General features: G+C 37.4%; 1 protein-coding gene across 7 annotated transcripts in view; it reads left to right on the top strand.

Annotated features, from left to right (window-relative positions):
- The window catches only part of ncam1a (neural cell adhesion molecule 1a), a 343,382-nt gene that overhangs the window by 303,649 nt on the left and 22,773 nt on the right, over positions 1-16,960 (top strand). For all 7 annotated transcript variants that reach the window (XM_086160448.1, XM_086160451.1, XM_086160450.1 and 4 more), the window contains 2 exons: positions 6,475-6,599; positions 8,622-8,802. In XM_086160448.1, coding sequence (XP_086016574.1) covers positions 6,475-6,599; positions 8,622-8,802 — 306 coding nt within the window. The remainder of the gene's footprint in view (positions 1-6,474; positions 6,600-8,621; positions 8,803-16,960) is intronic.

Below are 16,960 nucleotides of genomic sequence, written 5' to 3'. Positions count from 1 at the left end.
TGGATGAATTTGCAAGGCAAAAAAAGGACATAAAGGGAGTTTTTTTTAATAAAAAGGATAAATAAATAGGATAGAGTCCTTTGTGCTGTGAGACTAAAGCGCTAACCACTGCGCCACTGTGTTGTCATATATATATATCATACTGTAGTAAATCAAATTTGACTTATATATAAAAAAATGATAATAAAAATAAAAAATATATATACATACATCTTCTTCCGCTGTCTTGATTAAACAAAGGGTGAAGTATAATGTCATAATGTCCAGAAAATAACGATAATAATAATGGGACTCGATGAAAAGCATTTTTCAGTTTTTTAATATTTGTTTATAAAAAAAAAATTCTCAGTCACCTCTGAAATATTTTTCAAGTGCCAAATACCCTCAGTTTTTGATAGCTGAACTGAAACTTTGTTATTGTTGCGTAAACTGTTGTTTTCAACGAAATCCTCACTTTCCTTTTCAAGTTGACACATCCATCAAACACAGCACTTCCTTCTAGTGTTCATAATGAGAAATTTATGGCAAAAAAAAAATCAGTGGAATAAAAATATTTTATTAAGGTGCTCTCCATGGTTCTCCTTCGCGGCAGATGGTTTTTCAAGTCAATTATATGTAAACCCCACGAGATTGGTGTTGCCATGGTTCAAAGTCCTTTTTTTTTTTTTTTTTTATTATTAAGTGGTTTTTCACTTTTTCTTACCCAGCAGTTACAAATGTGTTGCTGTTCAGCAATCTTGTCCTTGCTTTTCTTTTTTCTTTTTTTTTTTTTAAAGCAGTAAAAAACCATTAATGACTCCACCTCGAAGGCACCTTCACTGTGCGTTTTAATCCACTGCAGTCTGTGTCGCTTGCTACTCCCTCCATAACAATCCTGGGACCATTAACATGTATCGGAAACACCGCCAGCTCATATTTTTTGCTCCAGTCTCAAGTGTGTCACATCCCACGCAGATCCTCCTCCATTCCCCTCCCACCCTTCCCACCACCGAGACCCCCCTTGTGTTGGTGGCGTTCATCTGCTGTGTTGTATTTAATATGTTAGCCCGCATGGTGTTGTTTATTTCGACCCCAAAGACACAGATTTTCCTCTGCCCTTTTTTTTTTTTTCCTGGAAAAAAAAAAAGGAAAAAAAAATAGAGAAAAAATAATAAGTATCCCATCCTGGATTGAGTTTTCGGAAATTAAAAAAAAAAAAAAAAAGGGAAATTTCAGGGGAAATGCTGTTGGTTGCATGAATCAAATGAGTTTTGGTTGCTTTTAAAATTTTGAATCTTTTGTATTATTACTTATTTATATATTAATTTACTTATTTATTCATGGCTTAGTTACGGCAATCAATCAAAGCAAAATTGAAGGCTCAACACAGCTTCATGTTTTTATTTCTGTGTTTTTTAAAGCAAATCACTGTATTTACGCATTTTATTTTGTTTTTTTTTTTCCTTTTATGTTCCTTATGTACCATTTTTCCTTAACATTCATTGTTTTTTTTTGTCTCGTTTTTTTTTTTCTTTGCGTCCGATGTACTCATCATTTTCCAAAATGTCCCCCCCACCCCAACCCCACCCCCAACCCCCACCCTTTTATTTACCTGATCATGTGTGTGCGCATCATGTGACTTTGTCATGTGGCTCTTGCATGGTGCTGATGATGTCGTCCTCGCTGGCCAACAGAAGGTAATTTATTTTATTTTATTTTTTTGGAATGAGATGATTTTGAATTTTTAGTCATTCATGTTAAGGACACTTTTCATCCCGACGAAGTCCGTGTTCGCTAGTTTAGACTTTTGCCTCCCGGTCCTCCCATCCGTTGTCGCTCTTGCTCGCCGATGTAGGAACACGTAGCGCAGCAGGGGTTCTCAAAATTCCAGGGGTCAAGACCCGTTTACCCTCGACCCCCGTCCTCTCCCAAAAGCGAAAAAAAAAGTCCCCTGCTGAAAAAGAAAATTTTATGATTTTTATTTATTTATTTTTCTAAATATTCACTAAAATATATTGGATCTTTCATTTATTTATTTTTCTCAATTATGTATTTAATCAGTTATATTATTAATTTAAGTTGCCTATTTACATATTTACCACTTGTGTTTTTTTTATTTATCTGTTTATATCATTCATTTATTTTTTAATGTGTTATCCTTTTGTCATTCTAGTGCCTTTTTAGGTGGATCATTTTATTTCTTTGTCACTTTCGTATCTGAGGTCATTTTTAAATTCATGTAACACTCAAAGGAATGAAGTTCCTTTATTTGAGGTTTTTTTTTTTTAAGTTTCCAGATTTTAAATTTTACGGGACAGACCCTGGGGGGTCCTGACCCCCGCTTTGGGAGCCCCTGTAGAAAACCTGCATGTCTTCAATCCAGCAATTTTTCATCTCCTTTCATTTTAAGTTTCCTTTTTTTTTCTTATTACCTAACTCATTTTATGCTTTTTTCCCATCCCACACCACCAAATGCAGCTATTCTTCGTTTAGTGCCTTGTTTGAGGACTCACACTTTGCACTCACTAAACTGTTTGTTTTGGTTTTGGTAATTAGCTTGTTATTGTTGTACATTCTGCCTGCTTTGCTATAATAAAAGCTGTACTTTTTTTTCTTTAATTAACCAAGACGATGTAAGATGCGGCAAATATATATCAAGTCTTTTAAGTCTTTAAAATAAAATGTAAAAAAATTAAAAATAAATAAAAAATAGTAAAAAATGTTTACAATTATTTTAAAAATATACATAGTAACATGTTTAAGGAAAAAGAAAAAAAAACTACAACAACCTATGGCACCATACCCTAGAAAGATTAATGCTTGATAAAATATGGTCAATTGTTACATGAAGCTGCATTCATTCCACATCTCAGTTTATCCATGCCATTGCATGGTGCTGCTCAGTGCACCAGTACATCTTGTACCCTTCAGCTGTTCCTATGTTTGGTGCCTTAAGCAGGGTTTGTTGCTTCACACAGCTGCACCCGTGAACAGATAAAACCCTGTCCCAAATATCAATGAATGAATAAATAGATAAATACAGTGCAATGTAATGCAATACAATACCATTCAATGCAATACAGTACAATCTAATGTAATGCAAAGAAATGCAATACCATACCATATAATGCAACAAAAATTAAATTAAATTAAATTAAATTAAATTAAATTGAAAAGGAAAAAAAACATAATAATAACCTATAATTATTATAGCCATCAAGCTGACGACTGTAGATGGATACATAGATACAAAGATGGATGGATGGATGGATGGATGGATGGATGGATGGATGGATGGATGGATGGATGACAGACAGACAGACAGACCAATTGGATTACAAGACATAAGGACATAACAAGACAGAATTTTTCCCCGTTCAGAATAACATGCAAGGGAACATGCAACAGAGCAATATAATAAATGTGGAGTGATAACACAGCTGGCCATCAACCAATAAATCTCACCTGAGCTAATTACACATTTGAATTAAATTTGTTCTATAATATTCATGAATAACAATTTTGTGCGCTACTACCCCCCTATGTAATAAACGCCGGATGCTTTAATGGCAATAGAAATATGATACCGTCTGCATTTAGAATAAGTTTAGCATTCAGCTACTTTTTAAAATGTACAAATTAAACAGTATCTTTTCCTTTCCAATAATCCATACATAAAATGATTATGTTAATTTATATGTACTGTCTTTAAATATACATCTCTATGAAACAATTAATCACCAGTATTTGAACTTTTCCTTAAAACTTTCCTCACAATTCTTTCACAGTTCATTTAATCCACTTAATCCTTAAGCAGACTGTTTGTCTTCGGTGTAATATAAGGAAATTAAACACAAGGTTTTTCTTATTTAAAAGTCATGAGCCCAAATTTCTTGAAGATAACTTTTTCTTTTGTGTGTGTGTGTGTGTGTGTGTGTGTATTTTTATTTATTTGCCTGTGTCAAAATCTTTTAGTATTTAAAATATTTACTACCTATATTTTCAAATATTGGTATAGATATAAATATAATATTTGTATATATCATTTTCTGTTGTATTCTGATGTATTTTGTCTTTCAGTACAAACCACAATAATATAAAATCTTGCTAATTTATTGATTTATTCCATATGTGCGAGTGTGTTTTGCATTCTATAAGTAGGCAACCTATCCCTCTGTTAGTACGAGTAAACCAATACAACACACTACGATAAGAAAGGATTAATGAAGGATGGAACATACTGTTCCCTCTTAAATGTGACTTTGCAAAACCAGAGTCCTTCTTTTTAATTTTTGTAACACCCATTTTTTATTTCTTTCTTTCTTTTTTTTTTTTACTTCATTTCAAACATCAACATCTTTCTGCCCGTTGCATCACACACACTCTTAGGCAATCACCCACACAAAAAAATAAATAAATAAACATTTTCACTATCAAGATTTCTTATTTCTTCTTCTGATAAATGCCTCCTCTTCGTCAGACCCCATGACGTTCCCGCTGCATGCAGGTTGTCTGGTTTTGCTGTTTCTCTACAAAAAAAAAAAAAAAAAAATGCATGTCCCATTCCATCCTCCACATCTTCACAATTCCTAATGAAACTTCTTCTTTTTTCGGAGCAGAATTCCCCCGAAACTCATGGCTGACACGGAGGAGCCGTTCGCTGTTCTCCCTAACAAGCTCTTTTTTTTCTATTTTTGCCGCAGGAAAACAAAAAACAAAAAAACCAAAACACAACAAAAGCAACAATACAACAATAACAATGTCCAAACCCAGAATGATGCTCTTGGATGCTCATGCTGCTGCTGTTACTAACACGCGCCCACGATCAGCCATGCTAATGCTAATCATATATGAAACCATTCTTTCCCTCTCATTTACCCGCTAACATCGACAACCAGGACTCTAAACACAGCGTGTCCTCTCTGAATGTGTGAAACATCTGTGTGTTAACTTGTGATTTGCCCGCGAATAAATACAACCCGGCCTGCAGAGAGATATTTAGCATGAATCACATGACCCAAATAAATTCAGATAAGCATGAGAAACCCCATCTTATTGGCCAGTGACTTATCAGACTTTGTGTAATTAATTAGTCTGGCTTGCTGCAGTCAAGCACAAAGGAATGCAAGTTTTTTTTTTTCTTGAGAGATTTTATCTGCTGCTCTTAGAGCCGGATAAACACGTTGAATAATGAGCGGGTCCAGAGCCGCTGACCCGGCAGGCTCCCTTTCACACTGATGTTCCGGCCGTGTTAGATGATCACGCTCGCAGGAGAGCACAGGCTCCAAAAGGAAAGTCCAAGGTGCCTCCAGAAAGCAGAGTGATTTGTGCATTAATGATCTGCAGAGCATTGGGTTTGCAAGTAACATGTCTTTTACTGTAGAAATTGATAAATGTATGAAGATGGATAGCATTATTATTATTATTATTATTATTATTATTATTATTATTATTACTACTATTATTATTATTATTATTATTATCATTATTATTATTATTATCATTATTATTATTATTATTATTATTATTATTATTATTAGTATTATTATTATTATTAGTATTATTATTGTTTCATTGATCCAATTTAGACTATGGATCTGTTTTATCCAATGAGTAAGTGTAGATAGATAGATAGATAGATAGATAGATAGATAGATAGATAGATAGATAGATAGATAGATAGATAGATAGATAGATAGATAGATAGATAGATAGAAAAGAATAAGAATAAGAATAAAAACAATTTTATTTAACCCGAAGGAAACTGTTGTGCCCGAGTTTCGAGTAAAAACATAACAATAATAAATAATAGTAGGATAGATAGTAGAGGGCTGCTTTTATATGGAGCTCAAGAAGCGTTTGTAAAAAGCAAAAACAAACAAAAAAACAAGACACAATAAATCTAACAAAAGCAAAATAAAAATATAAAACAGAAAATAAAAACAAAATGAAATCAAACAAAAATAAAATAAAAAATAAAAAGATAGATCACTGGATAGATGGATGCATGGTTTAATTATTGATTTTTTTTTTTTTATTGATTTTTTTTTAACAGTTAGATTTACCAAGCTAAGTATGAGAGATTTAATTTATGATGTCAGTGAAGTTCAACACTTCTTCTCCTTTTTATTTATTTTTTTCATATAAATCATGGCTTAAAAAATGCGCTCCAGCTCACAGCGGAGCACAACTTTAAAGGTTAAATCCCCGGAAGCCAAAGGTCTCGCAGGATTTGGTCTAAAAATACAGGATTGTCTCCTCCTCTCACCTCGTTTAAGATTAGCCGCACAAACTCTTATAACTCTAGGCAACAACATAAACAACAAAACTCTTAATCACCAAGCTTGAAATAAAAAAATTCAAAAACGGGCGACGCCTATGGAGCAGGTTGCCAGTTGTTTTCGCCGTCAATCAGTCGGCTCAAACAAAAGTTTGTGTTTGTGAAAATGTTTTATTCATTTTTTTTCAATAATTACCATGGTTTGTCCCGTGCAGGGGAACCCACTGCTCCCAAAATAGAGGGCAAGGTCCTCAACCAGGGCAATTCTTACAAGGTCAACTGGATCAACCAGGACGACGGCGGTTCTCCCATCACGCACTACCTGGTCCGATACAAGGCTGTGAGTATTCTAGGAGTCTTACAGGACACGCGATAGTGCTCCTTCGATACTTTTTGTTGCTTTCAACACTCACTTGCAATTTCTATCATGTAGGAAATGGTACTTTATGGAAGCATACAAGTATGGCAACTCAAATTACAATGCAGCTTGTGCCGGGTCTCCCCCATGGTCTCCTCCCAGATGGACATGCTCGGAATTCCTCCCCTGGGAGGTGTCCAGGAGGCATCCTGACCAGATGTCCGAGCCAACTCATCAGGAATTCTCAGGCTGTTTAATTAAAATAAAATATAAATACTAAAATAACACTGCAGAAGATGACTAGGGGTCTCAGTGCAGATTAAGATAGCGATCAATTACTTTTCCTGGTAGGCTACTGTAGTGTTCCAGGCACTTTCTGGAAAAAGGCATCAACGGCACTTATTTTATTAAGTTACTTTCTGTGTAAAAGTGTGCTCAATAGTCCGAAACTTACAGCCACATGAAATGCAAACTACATTTTCATTTTCCATCCCACGATGATGGGATAAAAAAATTCTATTTGGATTTGCAATAACACCCAGTCCAATCTTCTTCGCGGTTTGTTTGGCCACTAGAATAGGGCAACCACTCAGCCGTCGATCGCTGATATTCCCTGAAGCTTTCACGCAAATCTCATAATTACGGAACCAGATAGAACTGCAGACAACTTCTGAAACAGATGATAGAGTTGAGTAGATTATAGAGAGCTTGGTTGAATAATCTGCCAATCTGACCGTGTCATCAACAACGTTGCTAGCGTGAGCCTCTTCTCAGGCTTTTAACAGCTCAGTGCAGTGGTTTCCGGAAGGAGACGGCCATCGGCAACCCTTTTGATAAGATCAACAAATTCTGTGAGGTCTTCAGCCAAGCTTTTATGATTTGCTCAGTCTGTCACGGGCATCTGATTCAGAAAATGTCTGCAATCCTACCTGGTTCCTCAATTGTACGATTTGCGTAATACCGCGATCAACAACGCTACCCTAGCTTACAAGGAACAGCCGTGGTATGTCTGTCACCTTTAGGCCATGAAACAAATACGTCCCAATTGCATGGAAAGGGATGCTGATGGCCGAGCATCCACCTCAGGCCGTCCGATTCAGAAGTTGTCTGCAATTCCAACTGTTCCTGTAATTTTAAGATTTGCATGACAGCATCGGGGATTCCCATGCTATCAGGTATTAGCGATCAACTAGCAGGTAAACGGCTGAGCATGTGCTGTATTCTAGCCAAGAAGAACAGGGTCAGCCACTGACGCCACTCTTCTGTGCTACTTTGGGTTGTGAATCCAAATTGAATTTTGACAATCTTTTATCCATGGCAGGACATGAAACTGAGAAAACAGTGTTCTTTTTTCTCTTTCTTTTTTTTTTCTTTTTTAATGTGTCAAAAATGTGTGACCTCAGGAAGAAAATGAAAATGTACTTGGGATTTTGGGATGACTTATTACTCGTTTTATTCCACTGTTGCAAAAGTACAAATATTATAAATAATATCACAGACAACAAACAGCGAGTTACGACAAGGTTGTTGGGTTATTGGGAGGTACAAAAAAAACAAGTCAGTATTTATTTTGAGCGGGTATTTTATTTTAACTGATATGAAAAGAAACAAATAGGAAACAAGGAACCAAAAGAAAAACTTTAAAATTTTATTTAAACCGTACTTCCCATTTTCTGAAACAACCAGGAAAAAAAAATAGTGTTTTTCTGTCATTTTTGCTTATCAAAAGTTGAAGTCAGGTTCTATCTTTAAAATAACCTTTATCGTAGAGAAATGCTACCAGTGAAGTGATTCTGTGCTACTTCTTTTTTTTTTTCTTTACTGTCTACCTGAAGTAAAATACCTCGGTTAATACTTGTACGTTTCAATGTACTCCTTTATCATCCCTAGCATTCAACTTTCAGAAGAATTGTTTTTGCAGCACTCGGAATAATATGCTGTTTTTCTATAGTCAGGGTCACGTATCATCTAAAACGAGTCTTTCTTCTCCGTTCCCCTTCTCAGAAAAATAATTCTGTGTGGAAGCCGGAGCTTCGCATTCCTCAAGGCAGCGACTACACACATCTGAACGGCCTTGATTGGAACACAGAGTATGAGGTCCACGTGGTGGCCGTGAACGACCAGGGCAAGTCCAAGCCCGCTCTCCTGTCCTTCAGGACGACCGCAGAGCCGACCACCATCCCAGGTATTTTCTCCCGTAACCAACCTTACACATAAGCACGTGGCACGTACGCACATTGAGCACGCAAAGGCCTCTGCCGTGACCACAAGGGTCGTCCTTCATTCTTTTGCCTAAAGGTTGTCGGCTGAAACCTCGCCCGGCTGTGATTGGGCGGTCGCCTGTCATTGACGGCGGGAAAACAAACTGAAATTTACATTATTTCACCAGTTTATGCTAAAATTAGAAGACAAAGTCCCAACTTCAAGAGCAAAAAGAAAGTTAGAATATATCTATGAAGCCCTCTTTTTTGGCACAGTTCATCCAAAAACTGTGGAGGTAGAGAAGAAAAAAAAAATCCTCTTTTACTCGACGAGTAATATTATGAAGGTCACCGAATCAAAGTCGTGAAAAGGTCATAACCAACTGCAAACTACATGAAGTTGCAGGTGATGTTTATCAAGAAAATGGCACCTTTATCCATCAGTTCAATTAAACTAATGTATCAAAACTGCATCAGCGTGCCGCCGAGAAACATAAATGAGTCAAAATTCTTATCCACTTTCCGTTTTCTGTTGGAAATTCGTTCCACTATGGGAAGTAAAAATAATGTCCAATGCTAATGCTAGCTAGCTAGCTAATGGAAATGTGTTAATGCTAGCTGGCTAAAAACAGGAAGATTCTACCAGCTGACAAGTTTCTGTCAACAGTTATAAAAAGCACGTATTACGATAAATTGATTAACGCTAGAAATGCTAGGTTGCTGTGTATTACCTAAAAGGGGTAACGGGCTAAAATTTACCCTTTAATAAAAAGCACTGATTTTCAGCGTGTACGATTTATTATTTACATCCTTTGCTTAAATTAGACATATAAACTTTGCAATGTATATGATAGTTTAGCTCCTGCTTTAAAAGGACAGTTTGTCGACTTTTTATGATGCATTAATGCGCAGGAAGATAATGCATGAACATAGACCATCAAACAGTAGCTGACACACAATATTTCAGTCAGCAAGACTGAAATGAAATGGGCAAAAAAGACTGCATTATCCATGCGGGTAACTTCGTCACTACAGGGGAAGAAAATCTTTTTTCACACACTTTTAGGAAATGTCACATACACCTCAAAGATATCTACAGGTAAATATTACCCATTGGCAGTTTGAGTGTTAACCTTCCCCATACAAGGAGTGGGGCAAGGGGAGCTGTCAAAATATTATATATATATAAAATATTATAACATTTTAATATATTCTCGATTGCTCAATCCTTGGCTAAATATTAGTCATTTTAAATATTTTTTATGTGGAAAGGGGTTGCGCCAGTAGCCTATCCTGCAATGAAAAATTACAAAACTGTCGGAATTTTCCAAGAAACTGACACAAGTTTAAAGCAAAAGTTTGAGACTACCTTATTTTATTGCGCTAGAATAATACATCTTTTTGTTGGATTAGCTTTATCTTGGATTAGCTAGCTCTCTCAATGTTTAGCTACAGTAGCAGTCACAGTTTAGTTGTGGTATAGCAGTGACCTCTAGCAGCTAACAGCTAGCTAACATGCTTATCTTTAAGTTGCTGCTTCTTCAGGTGTTGTTTGTTCGGTTGTTGTTGTGTTTTTCTTCTTTGTTCATTTGTTGTTGTTTTGCTACGTCAATAACTTTGTGCCGCCATTGTTGCTAGCAACTTTTAGCATTTCAGCTATGCGTACTAGTGTTGCTAGTAAAACATGCTAGTAATCTTACCATTGTCTCACTTCAATACATTTACGCAGCAGTTTTTGCTTCAATATTTAGGATAATATATTAAGAATACATATATATATATATATGCATATATACTGTACATACATATATATATATATATATATATATATATATATACATACATGTGTGTGTGTGTGTGTGTGTGTGTGTGTGTGTGTGTGATATTTGGGTGTTTTGTATGAATATAAATATATTTAAACTTTTTTTTTTTTTCATTTTATTTTAAAAATCTGTGTTTGGCTTTAAACTAACCAAAAACAGTTTCATGGAAAATGATGATACGCTCAAATTTTTTGCTATGGTCTGGTGATATTTACTCAAATGCGGCAGAACCATTGACTTGTTTGGTCACGGTTGTTGCCACCCTGTGTCCGTTGTACATTTTCAATATGTTTCAATTTAAAAAGGAACAAATCCAGATATCCTTCTCTTTTTAGCCTTTTGGATAAATGAAGTCCACTGCTTTTGTTGCAAAAAAACTAAAAAATAAATAATCGTTATTATTTTCAAAACCCAAGATGAGGCCACTGCCTCCATGTGCCGAGCGTGACTGGCGGCTGCCCCGGCAGATAGACGCCGACCTCCCGCCCGATCTCCGACGGCAGCCGGCCAGCCCAGGTTCACTGGGCAGGAAAAGTCATCCCAGATATCGCTTTATCCACTCCAAACTAAATCCAGCTCCACTCCAGTGGTCACGGCCGGCCTTTGCTCCGCTGCTGTGTTGTGTCCAAAGATGCACATTTTAACTCGGGGCTGCCTCCCTGCTGCACTGCCACGCCAGGGCTGCAGCACAGGTTAATGGGAAAAACAACTGCCTCCATCTTCTCCTCTATATCATCCTGTCTTTCTGCCTCTTCCTTGTGCCTTTCCTATTTCTGCTTGGACTCAAAGAGAAATTCATTTATATTAAAAAAAAAAAAGGTATTTAATGTGTACAACATTTTTGACAAAACATTAGATTGGCAATATTTGGAAACTGTATTTCCACTGTGTCACAATGAGCGATTTTGGAAATGAACATTAATTTACAAAATTCTTAACTACAATTATTATCAAATGGCTATCTAACAGACATCTTTGAATTTGAATATTTAATTATTTTCAAAACACTGACCAATTATTACATTTTGATTTCTTCTTACGTTATGATTTCTTTAATTATGTAAAAATGACTATTTACATTACTTGTATCTTATTTGTCAGTGATGATGATGATGATAGTGATTATTATTATTAGAATAATTGTTATTATTATTATTATTATTGTTGTTGTTGTTGTTATTAAGAATAAGAATAAGAATAAGAATAAGAATAAGAATAAGAATAAGAATAAGAATAAGAACAACTTTATTTATCCCAAAGGAAATTGTTGTGCCAGAGTTTCAAGTAAAACATAACAACAATAAGTAATAGTAGGAAATTGTATAAACAGTATAAAAAAAGGGTGGAGAATAAGAAATACAAATAAAACTTTCAAGTATCAAAGTAACAAGTCATTTATATTAATTATATATATTATATTATGTAATATTATTATTATTATTATCATTATTATCATTATTATTATTATTATTATTATTATTATTACCTATTTATTTTCATAGATAACTTCTTGCTGTCAGACAGGCAGAAGGAGATACAGACCATATTTTATATTTAGAAAATGTTTAGGTTTGAATTGAATAGAAATAATTCATCACACAGGCATTTGTAAAAAAAAAAAAAAAAAAGCCTTTTTAAAATCCATACATTTTATTTTCCATCAAAAATGCGGCTGTTCCAATCAATGTTCACCTTTTCATCTGTGATATCCGCTGATGGCGAGACACGGACGAGGTTAAGAAATGCCATAATTAGCCTTAAACAAGTGAAGTCAAAAGGAAAAATTTAAGACTTGATACCACTTAAAATTCTGCTCTCTTTTTTGCCTTTTTACTTATTCTCTCTGAATCCCTTCTGCTTCCACTTTCCCTTCACTCGCATCATAAACTCTCTCCCTCTCTCTCTTTCTCCTCACATATCCGGTGCTTTTCCGCCAGCCAGGTTTACTGGCCCGAAGGTTCACGGCGAGGCGGGGATGCAGCCCCCCTTCCCCCCCGAGAAATGTCTTTGCATGGTGTCGCTTCCAGCTGCATGGCACATAAAAGAATCCGCTTTTTTTTCCATGCGGGGGGACGCATAGCAGTGGGCGGTTTGGATCGCGTAAAATACAACCTATTTTACATGGGCTTCATCTAAATCCACCCTCTCCCGTTTTAATTCCCCGCAATTACTATCATTCACTCACAATTTCTTCCAAATCTTGTCTTAATCTTTTTTTTTTTTTTTTTTTTTTTTTTTTACAAAAAAATTGAGTGACTTTTCAGTGCAACATCTGCATCTGATTGTGGCTGCTGTCCTCAAGGTCTTCTCAAGCGGCCAAGAAAAAATTAAATAAATAATGAAAATAAGTTGGCACGGCAACAGAAGTTGTTCATAAGTCGAGGAACTTTTTTTTTTTTCTAAAGCATACTGCTATATCGTGTACCAGATGTTACAAAAAAGGCTATATATTATTTCATATTTTACAAAGAAATATAGATTTTTGGGTACTCGCTGTGGAAAAATAAAACTTTCCACCCTGTTCTTCCATATTTCTACTTGGGGAAATAACATTCAGTTATAATGTAACTAATGTTTATCAATGCTTTGGCAGTGTCATTATATGTTTTGGAATGATTTGCTATTTTGTAATGTTCAAATGGTTCATCGACTAATCATAATTACAATATAAATATAAAAGTAAATATAAAAAATAAAAACACAAAAATAAAATATAAAATATCTTAATAATGGACTTAACTAGTATTGATTGAATATGTGATTTGTGATTATTTTTCTTAGTTTTCATAGTGGAATTTAAACCCAATCGGTCGCTATTGAATGCATTTCCTAGCTAACTGGTAATGTCTGTGTAGTCAATGATTCATAAAAAAAAATTGGAAAAAATGTAACAAAATGCACAAATTCTTGTGCATGTCAACAAATTTTGATTAAAGTGAAAAAATATTTCTCATGCTTTTAAAATTAGGATTCAAATTAGAAAATTAGGAAAAATTGTTCGGAAATTAGGAAATTGTTTTCAATTTCAACTTCAAAATATGTAATAACTTGTTGAGTAAATTAATAACATTTAATTACCAGTCAACTAAAGTGAGGCCCAGACCTCCCTCTTCCCCGCCACATGGTCCAGCTCCTCTGGGGGGACCCCAAGGCATTCCCATGCCAGCCTGGAGACATAGTCTCTCCAGCATGTGCTGGGTCTCCCCCGTGGTCTCCTCCCAGATGGGAATATCCAGACTACCTCCCCAGGGAGGTGTCCAGGAGGCATCCTGAGCAGATGCTTGATCCACCTCATCTGATGCGGAGGAGCAGCAGCTCTACTCCGAGCTCCTCCCGGGTGACCGAAGTTCTCACCCTATCTCTAAGGGAGAGTGCGGCCACCCTGCGGAGGAAACTCATTTCGTCCGCTTGTATCCACGATCTCATTCTTTCGGTCACTACCCGCAGCTTGTGACCATAGTTGAGGGTGGGAGCATAGATCGACTGGTAAATCTTCACCGCGACAGACCGGTACAGAGTCCACATCGTTGCAGACACCTCACCAGTCGGCCTGTCGATCTACCACTCCATCCTTCGCTCACTCATGAAGAAGACCCTAAGATACTTGAACTCCTCCTCTTGGGGCAGGACTTCTTCCCTGGCCCGGAATGGGCATTCCACCCATTTCAGGTTGAGCACCATAGTCTCGGATTTGAAGGTGCTGATCCTCATCCCGGCCGCTTCACAATCTGCTGCGAACCGTTCCAGTGGGAGCTGGAGATCATGGCCTGATGAAGACAACGGAACCACATCATCTGCCAAAAGCGGAGACTCAATCCTGCAGCCACCTGGCTTGGCCTTGAAATTCTGTCCATAAATGTTATGAACGCAATCAATAACAAAAAGAATCCCTGGCGAAGTCCAACTGTCACCGGAAACGAATCCAACTTACAACCGGCAATGTGAACCAAGCTCCGACACCGGGCATACAGGGACCAAACAGCCCATATGACAGGGTTTGGTACCCTATACTCCCGGAACACCCCTCCACAGGAATTCCCACGGGACATGGTTGAATGCATTCTCCAGATCCATGAAACACATTTTGACTGGTTTGGCAAACTCCCATGCCCCCTCAACCACCCTGCCGAGGGTATAGAGGTCCACTGTTCAATGGCCAGGACGAAAACCACACTGCTCCTCCTGGATCCGAGGTTCAACAACCTGGTGGACCCTCTACTCAGCTGAATAGACCTTACCAGGGAGGCTGAGGAGTGTGGTCCCCCTGTAGTTGGAGCACAGCCCCCTTTTTAAAAAGGGGGATCACCAACCCAGTCGGACAGTCCAGCCGCACTGTCCACTATATCCACGCAATGCGGCAGAGGCGTGTCAGCCAGGACAGCCCTCCAGTATCCGGAGCCCTTGTAGCCCAAGGCGGATCTCATTCACCCCTTGGGCCCTGATACTGAGAGCTTTTTGAGTGCTTCAGCAACTTCATCCCCGGGAATAGGTGGGTCCACTCCTTGAGTCCCCCCGCTCTGCTTCCTAAATGGAAGGCATTTCAGCAGGGTTGAGGAGGTCAACAACAAGCAGCGTCCCACTCCCACTGTGTTGAGGGAGCACTGCTTCCCCCTCCTAAGCCACCGGATTGTTGACCAGAATCTCCTCAATGCCCAACGGAAGTCCTTCTACATGGTCTCCCCAAACTCCTCCCATTAGTTGCCTGAGTTTTGCCTCGGCAACCACTGAAGCTGCATGCCGCTTGGCCTGCCGGTACCTGTCACCTGCCTCTGGAGCCCAATAGGACTCTTCTTAAGTGTGACAGCATCCCTTACCACTGGGATCCACCAGCAGGTGCAGACTGCCATTGGGAGTTGGGAGTTGACAGGGGACTCTTCTAGATGTTCCCAGCAAACCCTCACGTTACGCTTGGGTCTGCGAGGTCCTCCCCCACCATCGGAGCCAGCTCACCACCAGGAGGTGATCAGTTGACAGCTCCGCCCCTCTATTCACCCGAGTGTCCAGGACATGTGGCCGCAAGTCCCGTGTTGGCTGGAATAGAAGAATCCCCCCAATATTTTCCTGATCGATTGTCACCAAATGTTATCAAATGTGTCCATTTTGATAACAAAAGATTATTGATGGAAAAACCCGCTTGTGTCGTGGACATGTGGTCATGCATGGGCCTGTAGCCTGACTACATGCTAGTTGTTGTACTCCATACGCACACAGGATTTTCTGTCACTTTTTTTTTCCAAAAGCCTTGTTGTAGAAATACCATATATATTCTACCTGGATTTCTGCAAAAAAAAAGAACTGTTTTGAAGGAAACGTAATGCTTCTTGGATTACAGCTAAAAGCCTTCCTTGACCAAATTGAAAAAAAAAATCCGACCATTAATTTTCCGCATGACGGTTGTGTGTGACAGTATTGCATTTTCAGCCAAAAACGACCAAAAAATCCTTTTTCTTTTTCTTCCTAAACTTTTGTAGCCCCACTAGAAAGCATTCTTTCTCCCGATTTTTATTAACAGCCTTTAAAAACGCTCACAAATTAATCGAATAGCAGTTTTTACTATTATCTTTAATTTATAGCCTGAATTACATGCCTAAAAAAAATCTCAAAAAAAAAGTAAGATACAATGTATATGCAATTACAACAAAAATAATCATGTTAATAAGTGAAGAAAAAATAGTAATAGTAAATAATGATAAACTGAATTCGGGCTTAGAATAGTTATCTGTATAGACATTTCTGATCCGACCAAAAGGCAGATGAAAGCAAAGAAGAAAAAGACAAATATCAATGTTGCTTTTTATAAAGATATATTTAATTTTATGGTCCTCACCCCCCCCTCCACACCCCACCCTCCAAAAAAGAAAAAAATAAGTTGAAACTAAAACTAGAAGAGCTAGCAATTTGCTACATGTGCCATGTCGGCCTCTACTATGCGATCGGACAAAACGGTGTCAAAAAAATTGTAATATAAAACATGCAAACAATAAGACAACATAAAGTGCACAATAATTGAGTGATATCGTCTGTTTTTAGAAGATGACTTCTGTATGCTTCTGTTAGGTGTAAGTAAGGTTATGAAATGACATTTGCATTTCTATTTATGCATTTCTATGTATTTTTTTCACAACACAAAACATTCAGATGAACGGGGAGCCTTTTGTTCTGTCTCGCTTCACTTGTCTGCAAACCCGCAAATCCCTCGGTAGTTTTTCTCCCTTTTTTTTAAATCGATATTAGCAATGAGCTTGTTTACACCGCTGGTCATTACGAAAGAGCGTTAACAGTCTAACCACAAGGATATTTTGTGGTATTTGGTAAACAT

Source organism: Fistularia commersonii, chromosome 15 (genome assembly GCF_037954325.1).
Source record: "Fistularia commersonii isolate RoL2024-O1a breed Wild chromosome 15, RoL_Fcom_v1.0, whole genome shotgun sequence".
In the NCBI taxonomy this organism is placed as follows: domain Eukaryota; kingdom Metazoa; phylum Chordata; class Actinopteri; order Syngnathiformes; family Fistulariidae; genus Fistularia; species Fistularia commersonii.
Note: the sequence above shows the minus strand (reverse complement) of the source record. Positions and strands in the feature narration are given on the sequence as shown.